Source organism: Bombina bombina, chromosome 7 (assembly GCF_027579735.1).
Source record: "Bombina bombina isolate aBomBom1 chromosome 7, aBomBom1.pri, whole genome shotgun sequence".
In the NCBI taxonomy this organism is placed as follows: domain Eukaryota; kingdom Metazoa; phylum Chordata; class Amphibia; order Anura; family Bombinatoridae; genus Bombina; species Bombina bombina.
In genome coordinates, this window is record NC_069505.1 from 251,028,968 (window position 1) to 251,048,022 (window position 19,055).

At 40.3% G+C, this 19,055-nt stretch overlaps 1 protein-coding gene across 2 annotated transcripts in view; it reads left to right on the plus strand.

Moving 5' to 3' along the window:
- Positions 1 to 19,055, plus strand: part of PHF2 (PHD finger protein 2) — a 697,107-nt gene that overhangs the window by 361,189 nt on the left and 316,863 nt on the right. For both annotated transcript variants that reach the window (XM_053720695.1, XM_053720696.1), the window contains exon 3: positions 8,952 to 9,066. In XM_053720695.1, the coding sequence (XP_053576670.1) occupies positions 8,952 to 9,066 (115 nt within the window). The remainder of the gene's footprint in view (positions 1 to 8,951; positions 9,067 to 19,055) is intronic.

A 19,055-nucleotide genomic window follows, 5' to 3' on the forward strand; every position in this document is an offset into this window, starting at 1 on the left:
ACCGTTGGAGAAAGTAATTTATCAGGTAAACATAAATTCTGTTTTTTGCTATCCTCTACTCCCCTTCCCCTTCCCCCCCAGATACTGCTTACCTTGTAAGCTTAAGAAAATGCATCTCTCGAAACGATCTCATTCCCCCCCCCCCCCCCCCGAAACTCCCCTAAGACAAAGTAACCTTCCTAAGGTACATCAGAAACTCTTGCCTATTATTTGGGACCACATATCTCTAGCGGCATGAATATATTAGAAGGAGACATAAATGTATTTATTGGTTTAAAATATTTAAAAACAAAATGAGGTTCTATATTATGTGGTAATTGTTTTTCATTAAACTATCATATTGTGATACATTTTCATACCATAGCATGATACAGTGTTATACAGCTAATCCTATTGATTATTGTATTGTATGCTACAAAATTTCTGATATTATATACCCTATGTATATCCTGCTATATGCTCCGTTGATAACTGGATTGTTTGTACTACTTGAAATCCTTAATAAAAAATTGTTTAGATAAAAAAAAAACTATCTCTGTTGCCACCACCAAAGATTATTTTGTAGGAAATGTTTGGTAAAACCCAGGCTAAACATATAACTAAAAACACAATATGGTTATATTTGTGTCTTTGGTAGTCAGATAATACACAAAGACAAAACTTAAAGGAACTGTGTACTCCAGCATTGTTTAAAAAGATAAATAATCCCTTTTATTATCCATTCCCCAGTTTTGCATAACTAACACTGTTATATTAATATACTTTTTACCTCTGTGATTACCTTGTATCTAAGCCTCTGCAGACTGCCCCCTTATTTCAGTTCTTTTGACAGACTTGCATTTTAGTCAGTGCTCTATCCTAAATAACTTCATGGGAGTGAGCACAATGTTATATATAGGGCACACATGAACTAGCCCTGTTTAGCTGTGAAAAACTGTCAAATGCACTGGGATAAGAGGCAGCCTTTAGTATATGAGCCTATCGTGGAAGCAAAAAGCAGCTGGCAAATTGATAGGCCGTGTGGCTCTTGCTTCTGATTGGCTGACTGGTGTTGTGCATATGTGTTTAACCCGTTTGCAGGGGTTAAACATGCAGTTTTTTAGTATAAAAAATGTAAAAATGACATATGCTAACCATTTAAAGCATAACATATTTGCATTACCATGTTTTATATTACTGCCACTCATTTACACTCTGCTGTTTCTTCTGGTGACAATAATACAGGGAGTGCAGAATTATTAGGCAAATGAGTATTTTGACCACATCATCCTCTTTATGCATGTTGTCTTACTCCAAGCTGTATAGGCTCGAAAGCCTACTACCAATTAAGCATATTAGGTGATGTGCATCTCTGTAATGAGAAGGGGTGTGGTCTAATGACATCAACACCCTATATCAGGTGTGCATAATTATTAGGCAACTTCCTTTCCTTTGGCAAAATGGGTCAAAAGAAGGACTTGACAGGCTCAGAAAAGTCAAAAATAGTGAAATATCTTGCAGAGGGATGCAGCACTCTTAAAATTGCAAAGCTTCTGAAGCGTGATCATCGAACAATCAAGCGTTTCATTCAAAATAGTCAACAGGGTCGCAAGAAGCGTGTGGAAAAACCAAGGCGCAAAATAACTGCCCATGAACTGAGAAAAGTCAAGCGAGCAGCTGCCAAGATGCCACTTGCCACCAGTTTGGCCATATTTCAGAGCTGCAACATCACTGGAGTGCCCAAAAGCACAAGGTGTGCAATACTCAGAGACATGGCCAAGGTAAGAAAGGCTGAAAGACGACCACCACTGAACAAGACACACAAGCTGAAACGTCAAGACTGGGCCAAGAAATATCTCAAGACTGATTTTATAAGGTTTTATGGACTGATGAAATGAGAGTGAGTCTTGATGGGCCAGATGGATGGGCCCGTGGCTGGATTGGTAAAGGGCAGAGAGCTTCAGTCCGACTCAGACGCCAGCAAGGTGGAGGTGGAGTACTGGTTTGGGCTGGTATCAAAGATGAGATTGTGGGGCCTTTTCGGGTTGAGGATGGAGTCAAGCTCAACTCCCAGTCCTACTGCCAGTTTCTGGAAGACACCTTCTTCAAGCAGTGGTACAGGAAGAAGTCTGCATCCTTCAAGAAAAACATGATTTTCATGCAGGACAATGCTCCATCACACGCGTCCAAGTACTCCACAGCGTGGCTGGCAAGAAAGGGTATAAAAGAAGAAAATCTAATGACATGGCCTCCTTGTTCACCTGATCTGAACCCCATTGAGAACCTGTGGTCCATCATCAAATGTGAGATTTACAAGGAGGGAAAACAGTACACCTCTCTTAACAGTGTCTGGGAGGCTGTGGTTGCTGCTGCACGCAATGTTGATGGTGAACAGATCAAAACACTGACAGAATCCATGGATGGCAGGCTTTTGAGTGTCCTTGCAAAGAAAGGTGGCTATATTGGTCACTGATTTGTTTTTGTTTTGTTTTTGAATGTCAGAAATGTATATTTGTGAATGTTGAGATGTTATATTGGTTTCACTGGTAAAAATAAATAATTGAAATGGGTATATATATGTTTTTTGTTAAGTTGCCTAATAATTATGCACAGTAATAGTCACCTGCACACATAGATATCCCCCTAAAATAGCTATAACTAAAAACAAACTAAAAACTACTTCCAAAACTATTCTGCTTTGATATTAATGAGTTTTCTCCAACATAGGTGTGTCCGGTCCACGGCGTCATCCTTACTTGTGGGATACTCTCCTCCCCAACAGGAAATGGCAAAGAGCCCAGCAAAGCTGGTCACATGATCCCTCCTAGGCTCCGCCTACCCCAGTCATTCTCTTTGCCGTTGTACAGGCAACATCTCCACGGAGATGGCTTAGAGTTTTTTAGTGTTTAACTGTAGTTTTTATTATTCAATCAAGAGTTTGTTATTTTGAAATAGTGCTGGTATGTACTATTTACTCAGAAACAGAAAAGAGATGAAGATTTCTGTTTGTATGAGGAAAATGATTTTAGCAACCGTCACTAAAATCCATGGCTGTTCCACACAGGACTGTTGAGAGCAATTAACTTCAGTTGGGGGAACAGTGAGCAGTCTCTTGCTGCTTGAGGTATGACACATTCTAACAAGACGATGTAATGCTGGAAGCTGTCATTTTCCCTCTGGGATCCGGTAAGCCATGTTTATTACGATTGTAAATAAGGGCTTCAAAAAGGGCTTATTTAGACTGTAGACTTTTTTTGGGCTAAATCGATTGATTATTAACACATATTTAGCCTTGAGGAATCATTTTATCTGGGTATTTTGATATAATAATATCGGCAGGCACTGTTTTAGACACCTTATTCTTTAGGGGCTTTCCCAAAGCATAGGCAGAGCCTCATTTTCGCGCCGGTGTTGCGCACTTGTTTTTGAGAGGCATGGCATGCAGTCGCATGTGAGAGGAGCTCTGATACTTAGAAAAGACTTTCTGAAGGCGTCATTTGGTATCGTATTCCCCTTGGGGCTTGGTTGGGTCTCAGCAAAGCAGATACCTGGGGACTGTAAAGGGGTTAAAGTTCAAAACGGCTCCGGTTCCGTTATTTTAAGGGTTAAAGCTTCCAAATTTGGTGTGCAATACTTTTAAGGCTTTAAGACACTGTGGTGAAAATTTGGTGAATTTTGAACAATTCCTTCATGTTTTTTTCGCATTTGCAGTAATAAAGTGTGTTCAGTTTAAAATTTAAAGTGACAGTAACGGTTTTATTTTAAAACGTTTTTTGTACTTGTTATCAAGTTTATGCCTGTTTAACATGTCTGAACTACCAGATAGACTGTGTTCTGAATGTGGGGAAGCCAGAATTCCTATTCATTTAAATAAATGTGATTTATGTGACAATGACAATGATGCCCAAGATGATTCCTCAAGTGAGGGGAGTAAGCATGGTACTGCATCATTCCCTCCTTCGTCTACACGAGTCTTGCCCACTCAGGAGGCCCCTAGTACATCTAGCGCGCCAATACTCCTTACTATGCAACAATTAACGGCTGTAATGGATAATTCTGTCAAAAACATTTTAGCCAAAATGAACACTTATCAGCGTAAGCGCGACTGCTCTGTTTTAGATACTGAAGAGCATGACGACGCTGATATTAATATTTCTGAAGGGCCCCTAACTCAGTCTGATGGGGCCAGGGAGGTTTTGTCTGAGGGAGAAATTACTGATTCAGGGAACATTTCTCAACAAGCTGAACCTGATGTGATTGCATTTAAATTTAAGTTGGAACATCTCCGCATTCTGCTTAAGGAGGTATTATCCACTCTGGATGATTGTGACAAGTTGGTCATCCCAGAGAAACTATGTAAAATGGACAAGTTCCTAGAGGTGCCGGGGCTCCCAGAAGCTTTTCCTATACCCAAGCGGGTGGCGGACATTGTTAATAAAGAATGGGAAAGGCCCGGTATTCCTTTCGTCCCTCCCCCCATATTTAAAAAATTGTTTCCTATGGTCGACCCCAGAAAGGACTTATGGCAGACAGTCCCCAAGGTCGAGGGAGCGGTTTCCACTTTAAACAAACGCACCACTATACCCATAGAGGATAGTTGTGCTTTCAAAGATCCTATGGATAAAAAATTAGAAGGTTTGCTTAAAAAGATGTTTGTTCAGCAGGGTTACCTTCTACAACCAATTTCATGCATTGTCCCTGTCGCTACAGCCGCATGTTTCTGGTTCGATGAGCTGATAAAGGCGGTCGACAGTGATTCTCCTCCTTATGAGGAGATTATGGACAGAATCAATGCTCTCAAATTGGCTAATTCTTTCACCCTAGACGCCACTTTGCAATTGGCTAGGTTAGCGGCTAAGAATTCTGGGTTTGCTATTGTGGCGCGCAGAGCGCTTTGGTTGAAATCTTGGTCGGCTGATGCGTCTTCCAAGAACAAGCTACTTAACATTCCTTTCAAGGGGAAAACGCTGTTTGGCCCTGACTTGAAAGAGATTATCTCGGATATCACTGGGGGTAAGGGCCACGCCCTTCCTCAGGATCGGCCTTTCAAGGCAAAAAATAAACCTAATTTTTCGTCCCTTTCGTAGAAACGGACCAGCCCAAAGTGCTACGTCCTCTAAGCAAGAGGGTAATACTTCTCAAGCCAAGCCAGCTTGGAGACCAATGCAAGGCTGGAACAAGGGAAAGCAGGCCAAGAAACCTGCCACTGCTACCAAGACAGCATGAAATGTTGGCCCCCGATCCGGGACCGGATCTGGTGGGGGGCAGACTCTCTCTCTTCGCTCAGGCTTGGGCAAGAGATGTTCTGGATCCTTGGGGCGCTAGAAATAGTCTCCCAAGGTTATCTTCTGGAATTCAAGGGACTTCCCCCAAGGGGGAGGTTCCACAGGTCTCAGTTGTCTTCAGACCACATAAAAAGACAGGCATTCTTACATTGTGTAGAAGACCTGTTAAAAATGGGAGTGATTCATCCCGTTCCATTAAGAGAACAAGGGATGGGCTTCTACTCCAATCTGTTTATAGTTCCCAAAAAAGAGGGAACGTTCAGACCAATCTTAGATCTCAAGATCTTAAACAAGTTTCTCAAGGTTCCATAGTTCAAGATGGAAACCATTCGAACTATTCTTCCTTCCATCCAGGAAGGTCAATTCATGACCACGGTGGATTTAAAGGATGCGTATCTACATATTCCTATCCACAAGGAACATCATCGGTTCCTGAGGTTCGCATTCCTGGACAAACATTACCAGTTCGTGGCGCTTCCTTTCGGATTAGCCACTGCTCCAAGGATTTTCACAAAGGTACTAGGGTCCCTTCTAGCTGTGCTAAGACCAAGGGGCATTGCTGTAGTACCTTACTTGGACGACATTCTGATTCAAGCGTCGTCCCTTCCTCAAGCAAAGGCTCACACAGACATTGTCCTGGCCTTTCTCAGATCTCACGGATGGAAAGTGAACGTGGAAAAGAGTTCTCTATCTCCGTCAACAAGGGTTCCCTTCTTGGGAACAATAATAGACTCCTTAGAAATGAGGATTTTTCTGACAGAGGCCAGAAAAACAAAACTTCTAGACTCTTGTCGGATACTTCATTCCGTTCCTCTTCCTTCCATAGCTCAGTGCATGGAAGTGATCGGGTTGATGGTAGCGGCAATGGACATAGTTCCTTTTGCACGTATTCATCTAAGACCATTACAACTGTGCATGCTCAGTCAGTGGAATGGGGACTATACAGACTTGTCTCCGAAGATACAAGTAAATCAGAGGACCAGAGACTCACTCCGTTGGTGGCTGTCCCTGGACAACCTGTCACGAGGGATGACATTCCGCAGACCAGAGTGGGTCATTGTCACGACCGACGCCAGTCTGATGGGCTGGGGCGCGGTCTGGGGATCCCTGAAAGCTCAGGGTCTTTGGTCTCGGGAAGAATCTCTTCTACCGATAAATATTCTGGAACTGAGAGCGATATTCAATGCTCTCAAGGCTTGGCCTCAGTTAGCGAGGGCCAAGTTCATACGGTTTCAATCAGACAACATGACAACTGTTGCGTACATCAACCATCAGGGGGGAACAAGGAGTTCCCTGGCGATGGAAGAAGTGACCAAAATCATTCTATGGGCGGAGTCTCACTCCTGCCACCTGTCTGCTATCCACATCCCAGGAGTGGAAAATTGGGAAGCGGATTTTCTGAGTCGTCAGACATTGCATCCGGGGGAGTGGGAACTCCATCCGGAAATCTTTGCCCAAGTCACTCAGCTGTGGGGCATTCCAGACATGGATCTGATGGCCTCTCGTCAGAACTTCAAAGTTCCTTGCTACGGGTCCAGATCCAGGGATCCCAAGGCGGCTCTAGTGGATGCACTAGTAGCACCTTGGACCTTCAAACTAGCTTATGTGTTCCCGCCGTTTCCTCTCATCCCCAGGCTGGTAGCCAGGATCAATCAGGAGAGGGCGTCGGTGATCTTGATAGCTCCTGCGTGGCCACGCAGGACTTGGTACGCAGATCTGGTGAATATGTCATCGGCTCCTCCTTGGAAGCTACCTTTGAGACGAGACCTTCTTGTTCAGGGTCCGTTCGAACATCCGAATCTGGTTTCACTCCAGCTGACTGCTTGGAGATTGAACGCTTGATCTTATCGAAGCGAGGATTCTCAGATTCTGTTATCGATACTCTTGTTCAGGCCAGAAAGCCTGTAACTAGAAAGATTTACCACAAAATTTGGAAAAAATATATCTGTTGGTGTGAATCTAAAGGATTCCCTTGGGACAAGGTTAAGATTCCTAGGATTCTATCCTTCCTTCAAGAAGGATTGGAAAAAGGATTATCTGCAAGTTCCCTGAAGGGACAGATTTCTGCCTTGTCTGTGTTACTTCACAAAAAGCTGGCCGCTGTGCCAGATGTTCAAGCCTTTGTTCAGGCTCTGGTTAGAATTAAGCCTGTTTACAAACCTTTGACTCCTCCTTGGAGTCTCAATTTAGTTCTTTCAGTTCTTCAGGGGGGTTCCGTTTGAACCCTTGCATTCCGTTGATATTAAGTTATTATCTTGGAAAGTTTTGTTTTTAGTTGCAATTTCTTCTGCTAGAAGAGTTTCAGAATTATCTGCTCTGCAGTGTTCTCCTCCTTATCTGGTGTTCCATGCAGATAAGGTGGTTTTACGTACTAAACCTGGTTTTCTTCCAAAAGTTGTTTCTAACAAAAACATTAACCAGGAGATTATCGTACCTTCTCTGTGTCCGAAACCAGTTTCAAAGAAGGAACGTTTGTTGCACAATTTGGATGTTGTTCGCGCTCTAAAATTCTATTTAGATGCTACAAAGGATTTTAGACAAACATCTTCCTTGTTTGTTGTTTATTCCGGTAAAAGGAGAGGTCAAAAAGCAACTTCTACCTCTCTCTCTTTTTGGATTAAAAGCATCATCAGATTGGCTTACGAGACTGCCGGACGGCAGCCTCCCGAAAGAATCACAGCTCATTCCACTAGGGCTGTGGCTTCCACATGGGCCTTCAAGAACGAGGCTTCTGTTGATCAGATATGTAGGGCAGCGACTTGGTCTTCACTGCACACTTTTACCAAATTTTACAAGTTTGATACTTTTGCTTCTTCTGAGGCTATTTTTGGGAGAAAGGTTTTGCAAGCCGTGGTGCCTTCCATTTAGGTGACCTGATTTGCTCCCTCCCTTCATCCGTGTCCTAAAGCTTTGGTATTGGTTCCCACAAGTAAGGATGACGCCGTGGACCGGACACACCTATGTTGGAGAAAACAGAATTTATGTTTACCTGATAAATTACTTTCTCCAACGGTGTGTCCGGTCCACGGCCCGCCCTGGTTTTTTTAATCAGGTCTGATAATTTATTTTCTTTAACTACAGTCACCACGGTACCATATGGTTTCTCCTATGCAAATATTCCTCCTTAACGTCGGTCGAATGACTGGGGTAGGCGGAGCCTAGGAGGGATCATGTGACCAGCTTTGCTGGGCTCTTTGCCATTTCCTGTTGGGGAGGAGAGTATCCCACAAGTAAGGATGACGCCGTGGACCGGACACACCGTTGGAGAAAGTAATTTATCAGGTAAACATAAATTCTGTTTTTTTGGGTTCATTGAGAACATGGTTGTTGTTCAATAAAAAAATGAATCCTCAAAAATACATCTTGCCTAATAATTCTGCACTCCCTGTATGTGTAAGATACTTTACCTTTGCGTAGGTTTTACAGTAATACTGTAGTGATATTATCAGGCAGAAACTACAAACAGGTTTTAACTAGGGAAATGTTGTTATTTAGAAAGTATAAATTCTAAATAACTGTTCTATGAAACCAATAATTCAGTATTTTAATGCAGATTAGTAACTGTTGCAAAATTTTGTTCTGTGTAACAACTTTATAGATTTGCAAACAACATTGTCTTTAAAATTACCCGCACTGACGCTTCCAACTCAATAAAATATTGATTTATTTTTTTCTCTCTTCTCCAAGTAAAAAAGAAAAGAAATTGGCACAAACACGATACAGGACAGGCTACAGATGTCAAACCGGTGCAAAACGGCAGTCAGGTGTTTATCAAAGAACTGCGGAGTCGGACCTTCCCAAGGTATCACTTATTTATCTGCCCTTACACATTGTCAGACCGGTCTGTGGGAATCAGCTGCAGTGTATTGGTACATCTGTGTTTTCATTCAGATTGTTTTCTTGTGTTAGCCGGTTAACTAATTAAAAAATAACAAATTGTATGAGCGATGCCTTTTATTAACAAGGAATTCTTTTTTATATCTCTGTGTGTCTATAATGTAAATAAAGTGATTTTGTACTTTCTCTGAGTCCAGGAAGGTAAATCTTCTCATGTTGATTTATAGAACTGAGTCACTAAAGGTTGGGGACTCTCTGAATCTTGGTGAACGAGCTCCATTAAAGGGACATGAAATTCAATATTTGTATTTCATACAATTTTAAACAACTTTTCAGTTTATTTCTATGATCTAATTTGCTTTGTTCTCTTGTTCTCTTTTGTTGAAAAGCATACCTAGGTAGGCTCAGCTGCTGGGAGCTAGCTGCTAATTGGTGGCTGCACATAAATGCCTCTTGTTCCCAGTAGTGCATTGCTGCTCTTTCAATTATGGATGACAAGACAATAAAGCACAATTGATAATAGAAGAAGAAGTAAAATCTATGCTCTATCATAAAGGAAAAAAGTTAGGGTTTGTGTCCCTTTAAGTGCTATAAGAGTTGAAATTTCGGCCTTTACGGTAAAGTTTTTGAACGAGTATTTTAATATCATAAACCAGAAGCTTTTTTTAAACATTTTAATGTATTTATTTTCTACGTAATAATGGCTATAATGAGAGAGCCAGTTTCTCTTAAAGGGACATAAAAGTGCAAAAAGAAAATGCTGTAATGTACTAGAGGCACTATTGCTCTCATATAACTGTATCCTAGCGCCTGCACAGCTAAAGGTCAGTTGTATGCCTCTTGTCTATTCAGCTTTCTAGAGACAGATCCTAAGCCTTTCAAAAACTGTTTTCTCTTAGGGATCAGAATAAAGTTTTTTGTTTGTTTTGTTATTTTCAAATAACATAAACGTAAAAAAGAAACAAACACTTGCTGAGAAAAAATGTATCAGTCTCTTAAAGAGACATAAAACCCACTTTCTTTCATGTAATTGGCAAGAGTCCACGAGCTAGTGACGTATGGGATATACAATCGTACCAGGAGGGGCAAAGTTTCCCAAACATCAAAATGCCTATAAATACACCCCTCACCACACCCACAAATCAGTTTTTACAAACTCTGCCTCCTATGGAGGAGGTGAAATAAGTTTGTGCCTGATTTTCTACATTGATATGCGCTTCTCAGCATTTTGAAGCCCGATTCCTCTCAGAGGACAGTGAATGTCAGAGGGATGTGAAGGGAGTATCACCTATTGAATGCAATGGTTTTCCTCATGGGAAATCTATTTCATAGGTTCTCTGTTATCGGTCGTAGAGATATTAAGTATAATAACCCTATCTAACGCTAACACCCCTAACTAAATTCTAATTAATATTAATATTATTAATTAAAATATTCCTATTTAAATCTAAATACTTACCTATAAAATAAACCCTAAGATAGCTACAATGTAATTAATAATTACATTGCAGCTATTTTAGGGTTTATATTTATTTTACAGGTAACTTGGTATTTATTTTAACTATGTACAGTAGCTATTACATAGTTAATAACTATTTAATAGCTACCTAGTTAAAATAATTACCAATTTACCTGTAAAATAAATCCTAACCTAAGTTTCTTCGCTCCTCCGCCGCGGAGCATCCATCCGGCACGAAGACTAAACGAGGAATGAGGTACCTTTAAATGACGTTATCCAAGATGGCGTCTGTCGAATTCCGATTGGCTGATAGGATTCTATCAGCCAATCAGAATTAAGGTAGAAAAATCTGATTGGCTGATTGAATCAGCCAATCAGATTCAAGTTCAATCCGATTGGCTGATTGGTTCAGCCAATCGGATTGAACTTGAATCTGATTGGCTGATTCAATCAGCCAATCGGATTTTTCTACCTTAATTCCGATTGGCTGATAGAATCCTATCAGCCAATCGGAATTCGACGGACGCCATCTTGGATAACGTCATTTAAAGGTACCTCATTCCTCGTTTAGTCTTCGTGCCGGATGGATGCCCCGCGGCGGAGGAGCGAAGAAAGAAGATTGAAGATGCCGCTTTGCTTGAAGACATCGCCGGGTGGAAGAAGACATCGCCGGATGGAAGAAGACTTCACTGCCGCTTGATTGAAGACATCGCCCGGATGGAAGAAGACTTCACTGCCGCTTGATTGAAGACATCGCCCGGATGGAAGAAGACTTCACTGCCGCTTCATTGGATATCGCCCGGATCGGATGAAGAGTTCGGCCCGGGTGGTTGAAGACAAGGTAGGGTGATCTTCAGGGGGGTAGTGTTAGTTTTTTTTTAAGGGGGGTTTGGGTGGGTTTAGAATAGGGGTATGTGGGTGGTGGGTTGTAATGTTGGGGGGTGGTATTGTGTTTTTTCTTTACAGGCAAAAGAGCGGTTTTCTTTGGGGCATGCCACGCAAAAGGCCCTTTTAAGGGCTGGTAAGGTAAAAGAGCTTTGAACTTTTTTAATTTAGAATAGGGCAGGGAAATTTTTTTATTTTGGGGGGCTTTATTATTTTATTAGGGGGCTTAGAATAGGTGTAATTAGCTTAAAAATCTTGTAATATTTTTTTCATTTTTTGTAATTTAGTGTTTGTTTTTTTTGTAATTTAGTTTAGATTATTTAATTGTATTTTAGTTTAGATATTTGTAGTTTATTTAATTTATTGATAGTGTAGGTGTATTTGTAACTTAGGTTAGGATTTATTTTACAGGTAAATTGGTAATTATTTTAACTAGGTAGCTATTAAATAGTTATTAACTATTTAATAGCTATTGTACCTAGTTAAAATAAATACCAAGTTACCTGTAAAATAAATATAAACCCTAAAATAGCTGCAATGTAATTATCAATTACATTGTAGCTATCTTAGGGTTTATTTTATAGGTAAGTATTTAGATTTAAATAGGAATATTTTAATTAATAATATTAATATTAATTAGAATTTAGTTAGGGGTGTTAGCGTTAGATAGGGTTATTATACTTAATATATATATATTATAATAACGATATTAACTATATTAACCCTAATCTAATTAGGGTTAATATAGTTAATATATATATATATATATATATATATAATATAATAACTATATTAATTATATTATGTTAATATAGTTAATATAGCTGGCGGCGGTGTACGGGGATTAAATTAGGGGTTAATATTTTTAAAATAGATGGCGGTGGTGTAAGGGGCTCACTTTAGGGGGTAGGTAAGGTAGCTGGCGGCGGGGTAGGGGTTCACTTTAGGGGGTAGGTAAGGTAGCTGGCGGCGGGGTAGGGGCTCACTTTAGGGGGTAGGTAAGATAGATGGCGGCGGGGTAGGGGGCTCAGTTTAGGGGGTAGGTAAGGTAGCTTGCAACGGTATAGGGGGATCTGATTAGGGGGTTATACTTTTAATGTAGATGGTGGCGGGGTCCGTGTGTGGCGGTTTAGGGGTTAATAACTTTATTAGGGATTGCGGCGGGGGATCGCGGTTGACAAGTAGATAGACATTGCGCATGCGTTAGGTGTTAGGTTTATTTTGCAGGTAGTTTAGGGAGTTACGGGGCTCCAATAGACAGTGTAAGGCTTACTATGGTTGCATTTTGTGGCAAGGTGAAAATGGAGTAAGATTTCTCCATTTTCGCCACGTAAGTCCTTACGCTGTATATTGGATACCAAACTGCGCTGGTTTGGTATACCTGCCTATGGCCCAAAAAACTACGGGCGACGGCAGAAATATACGAGCGTAACTTCTAGGTTACGCCGTATATAGGATACCAAACTAGCGCAAATTTCGGCGTCACCGGCTTTTGCGGGCGACGCTGCATATCGGATCGGGCCCCTGGGGTTTAGTCTTTTTTTCAAATTGGCTGTTTTTTTCATTAAATTTTCGCGTGAAAAATTAGGCTCGCAAGGCGCAAAATGCTGATGTTTATTGCCTCTGTCTTGGCGCAAGAATTTTATGCGCAATGGTACGTCTGGTGACGCAAGTTCGTAATTTCCGGCATCTTAGTTGACGCCGAGTTCCTTGCACAAGGTTGCGTCTGCAATGACGCGAGTGTGTCATTTCCGGATGTTGTTAGTGCCAAAAAAAAATTCATTTTGCATTGTGCGTCATACTTGGTGCCAAATATTTTCATTATTTAAAACCCCATTCCTATGTGTCTCTTGCCTTTTTCTATGTCAGAGGGCTATGTTGTTTGCATTTTTTTCCCAGTCCTGAAACTACCATATAAGGAAATTGATAATTTTGCTTTATATGTTGTTTTTTTCTCTTACATTTGCAAGATGTCTCAATCTGATCCTGTCTCAGAAACCACTGTTGGAACCCTGCTGCCTGTTAACAGTTCTACCAAAGCTAAGTGTATATGTTGTAAATTTGTGGAGATTATATCTCCAACTGTAGTATGTAATAGTTGTCATGATAAGCTTTTACATGCAGAGAATGTATCCCCCTAAAGTGAGCCCCTACCCCGCCGCCAGCTACCTTACCTACCCCCTAAAGTGAGCCCCTACCCCGCCGCCAGCTACCTTACCTACCCCCTAAAGTGAGCCCCTACCCCGCCGCCAGCTACCTTACCTACCCCCTAAAGTGAGCCCCTTACACAGCCGCCATCTATTTTAAAAATATTAACCCCTAATTTAATCCCCCTACACCGCCGCCAGCTATATTAACTATATTAACTATATTAACCCTAATTATATTAGGGTTAATATAGTTATTATATTATATATATTAACTATATTAACCCTAATTATATTAGGGTTAATATAGTTAATATCGTTATTATAATATATATATATTAAGTATAATAACCCTATCTAACGCTAACACCCCTAACTAAATTCTAATTAATATTAATATTATTAATTAAAATATTCCTATTTAAATCTAAATACTTACCTATAAAATAAACCCTAAGATAGCTACAATGTAATTAATAATTACATTGCAGCTATTTTAGGGTTTATATTTATTTTACAGGTAACTTGGTATTTATTTTAACTAGGTACAATAGCTATTAAATAGTTAATAACTATTTAATAGCTACCTAGTTAAAATAATTACCAATTTACCTGTAAAATAAATCCTAACCTAAGTTACAAATACACCTACACTATCAATAAATTAAATAAACTACAAATATCTAAACTAAAATACAATTAAATAATCTAAACTAAATTACAAAAAAAACAAACACTAAATTACAAAAAATAAAAAAAATATTACAAGATTTTTAAGCTAATTACACCTATTCTATCTAAGCCCCCTAATAAAATAATAAAGCCCCCAAAAATAAAAAATTTCCCTGCCCTATTCTAAATTAAAAAAGTTCAAAGCTCTTTTACCTTACCAGCCCTTAAAAGGGCCTTTTGCGTGGCTATCTTAGGGTTTATTTTATAGGTAAGTATTTAGATTTAAATAGGAATATTTTAATTAATAATATTAATATTAATTAGAATTTAGTTAGGGGTGTTAGCGTTAGATAGGGTTATTATACTTAATATATATATATATTATAATAACGATATTAACTATATTAACCCTAATCTAATTAGCGTTAATATAGTTAATATATATATATAATATAATAACTATATTAACTATATTATGTTAATATAGTTAATATAGCTGGCGGCGGTGTACGGGGATTAAATTAGGGGTTAATATTTTTAAAATAGATGGCGGTGGTGTAAGGGGCTCACTTTAGGGGGTGGGTAAGGTAGCTGGCGGCGGGGTAGGGGTTCACTTTAGGGGGTAGGTAAGGTAGCTGGCGGCGGGGTAGGGGCTCACTTTAGGGGGTAGGTAAGATAGATGGCGGCGGGGTAGGGGGCTCAGTTTAGGGGGTAGGTAAGGTAGCTTGCGACGGTGTAGGGGGATCACATTAGGGGGTTATACTTTTAATGTAGATGGCGGCGGGGTCCGTGTGCGGCGGTTTAGGGGTTAATAACTTTATTAGGGATTGCGGCGGGGGATCGCGGTTGACAAGTAGATAGACATTGCGCATGCGTTAGGTGTTAGGTTTATTTTGCAGGTAGTTTAGGGAGTTACGGGGCTCCAATAGACAGTGTAAGGCTTACTACGGTTGCATTTTGTGGCGAGGTGAAAATGGAGTAAGATTTCTCCATTTTCGCCACGTAAGTCCTTACGCTGTATATTGGATACCAAACTGCGCTGGTTTGGTATACCTGCCTATGGCCCAAAAAACTACGGGCGACGGCAGAAATATACGAGCGTAACTTCTAGGTTACGCCGTATATAGGATACCAAACCAGCGCAAATTTCGGCGTCACCGGCTTTTGCGGGCGCCGCTGCATATCGGATCGGGCCCCTGGGGTTTAGTCTTTTTTCAAATTGGCTGTTTTTTTCATTAAATTTTCGCGTGAAAAATTAGGCTCGCAAGGTGCAAAATGCTGATGTTTATTGCCTCTTTCTTGGCGCAAGAATTTTATGCGCAATGGTACGTCTGGTGACGCAATTTCGTCATTTCCGGCATCTTAGTTGACGCCGAGTTCCTTGCACAAGGTTGCGTCTGCAATGACGCGAGTGTGTCATTTCCGGATGTTGTTAGTGCCAAAAAAAAATTCATTTTGCATTGTGCGTCATACTTGGTGCCACATATTTTCATTATTTAAAACCCCATTCCTATGTGTCTCTTGCCTTTTTCTATGTCAGAGGGCTATGTTGTTTGCATTTTTTTCCCAGTCCTGAAACTACCATATAAGGAAATTGATAATTTTGCTTTATATGTTGTTTTTTTCTCTTACATTTGCAAGATGTCTCAATCTGATCCTGTCTCAGAAACCACTGTTGGAACCCTGCTGCCTGATAACAGTTCTACCAAAGCTAAGTGTATATGTTGTAAATTTGTGGAGATTATATCTCCAACTGTAGTATGTAATAGTTGTCATGATAAGCTTTTACATGCAGAGAATGTATCCATCAGTAATAGTACAATGCCTGTTGTTCCTTCAACATCTAATGTACATGATATCCCTGATAATATAAAAGATTTTATTGCTGATGCGTTTCAGAAGGCTTTGTCTGCTATCCCGCCTTCTAATAAACGTAAAAGGTCTTTTAAAACTTCTAATAAAGTTGATGAAATTTCAAATGACCGACAACATACTGAATTATCCTCCTCTGATGAGAATCTATCTGATTCAGAAGCTCCTACCTCAGATATTGACACTGACAAATCTACTTATTTATTTAAAATGGAGTATATTTGTTCCTTGTTAAAAGAGGTGTTGGTTACGTTGGATATTGAGGAAACTAGTCCTCTTTATATTAAAACTAGTAAACATTTAAACTCTGTTTATAAGCCTCCTGTGGTTACTCCAGAGGTTTTTCCAGTTCCGGATGCTATTTCTGATATGATTTCTAAGGAATGGAATAGGCCTGGTACTTATTTTATCCCTTCTATAAGGTTTAACAAAATTGTATCCTTTGCCAGCAGTTAGTTTGGAGTTTTGGGAAAAGATCCCCAGAGTTGATGGGGCTATTTCTACTCTTAAAAAAAGTACTACTATTCCTATTGAAGATAGTACTTCCTTTAAGGACCCTTTAGATAGGAAACTTGAATTGTATATAAGGAAAGCTTATTTATATTCTGGCTATCTTCTCAGGCCTGCCATTTCTATGGCTGATGTTGCATCTGCATCAACTTTTTGGTTGGAAAGTTTAGTGCAACAGGAAACAGATCCTGATTTGTCTAGCATTGTTCGCTTGCTTCAACATGCTAATCATTTTATCTGTGATGCCATTTTTGATATCATCAAAATTGATGTTAAATCTATGTCTTTAGCTGTTTTTGCTAGAATAGCTTTGTGTCACAAATATTGGAATGCTGACATGGTATCTAAATCTAGATTACTATCTCTTTCTTTCCAAAGTAATAATTTATTTGGTTCTCAGTTGGATTCGATTATTTCAACTGTCACTGGGGGGAAGGGAGTTTTTTTTGCCTCAGGATAAAAGACCTAAGGGTAAATCTAAAGCTTCTAACCTTCTTCAAGTTGGAATAAATCCAAGCCGTTTAAGTGACCAAAGCCAGCCCCCAAGTCTGCATGAAGGTGCGGCCCTCATTCCAACTCAGCTGGTAGGGGGCAGATTAAGATTCTTCCAAAGTATTTGGGCAGATTCTGTCCAAAATCAATGGATTCAGAGTATTGTCTCTCAAGGGTACCGAATAGAATTCAGAGTAAGACCTCCTGTGAGAAGATTGTTTTCTCTCACACATCCCAGCAAATCCAGTAAAGGCTCAGGCTTTTCTGAAGTGTGTTTCAGACCTGGAGCTTTTAGGGGTAATCATACCAGTTCCGTTTCAGGAGCAGGGTCTGGGGTTTTATTCAAATCTATTCATTGTCCCAAAGAAAGAACATTCATTCAGGTCAGTTCTGGATCTGAAAATTTTGTAAGAGTGCCAACTTTCAAAATGGTGATGTCCTGATACAATCATGTGGAGTAGTTGATACCTGGATTGGCCACCCGGCAGAGGTGGTATTGTGTCCTCAGCCTCGAAAAGGTTAATGTTAATTGCCTTTTTCTGTGTTAAATCTGCTTTCAGAAAGGCTGTGAACTGAGACCCCCCTTCTCTCCACCCCCACTCCTTAGACTAGTGTTTTTTGTGTAACTGTGTAGGAATGCAGAACGCTCCTCCCCTTGGAGACTGATAGTGGGAGCTAAGACTTCTTTGCATTGGCTGCACTCGTTGTAAATTATGACCAATGCGTTGTCTTTGACAGGACAAAGAAAGGTTGGTTTAAATATGTAGCAGAGAGACTTTTTGAGCAGAACTGCCCTGGGGACCAAAGCCATCAACATTATTATCAGCAGTTCTCCACATATCTAAAGGAACTTGGTAATAAGTTAGATATTGTGTGTAATTATTTTCATGTCCCATTTTCTTTTTGAAGAACTGTAGCTTTGCAATTGTATGTTATTTTGAATGTCTTTATAATTTTGCACTGTGTAACCTGTATTGATATTTTTGTTATTAAACACATAGAAAATCCCATTCTGTCTTTTGGGCTCTAATATCCAAATTCACACTCCTGTTAAGACAAGGTTAAAGGCACGTTTCCTAATTGTTAAATAGTGTGAGTTTTTAGGGGTTCCCCAAAACTCCCCTTTAATTTAAAAGTTTTGGTGTTGGCAGCAGGAAAATTGTTAATTAGAGCAGTGTGGACAAGATTTGGGGTCTAATGTGGTATCCCTTTTAAGGTCCTTTTGCAGAGTTGCAAGGATAAGGGAACCAGAGCTGTGTGCCATTAACCCCATTAACAGAGAGGCCCCGTCTGGAGTATTTTCCAATGTTGGAAAGAGACCATGACTTGGATGTTTTTCTGAGGGGCTTCGAGAAGGTATGCAAGCAGTATCAGCTGCCTCCAGAGCAATGGGTTTGCTATTTAGCTCCTCGTCTGAAGGGTAAAGCACTGGATGTATTTGCATCACTTCCAGTGGAGGATGACCAGGACTATGAGGCCATAAAAACAGCCTTATTAAAAAGTTTTAACCTCACTCCTGAATTCTACAGGAAAAATTTTTCGGAGTCTTTCCCAAAGTGCAAAGGACAGCTGCACAGAATATGTTGCACAGCTAAGGTCTGCTTTTAAGCAATGGACTGGGGGCCTAAAAGTCCTCACTCATGAGGCTTTGGAGGATTTGATGATCCTGGAACAGTTCATGCAAACGCGAGTCCTGATGCCAGAGTATGGATTCTGGACAGAAAGCCCAAAACATTGGCAGAGGCTGCAGATTTGGCTACTGATTATGCCAACAGAGCACCTGAAACAAGGCAGGCAGCTATTCAAGCTGTGTCTCCTAAGTGGAAAAGAGCAAACAAGGCATCTACACCCTACAGCCAGAGGGGCAGGGGCCACACCTGGACAGGGGGATACCCGCTGTTGTTTCACTTGTAACCA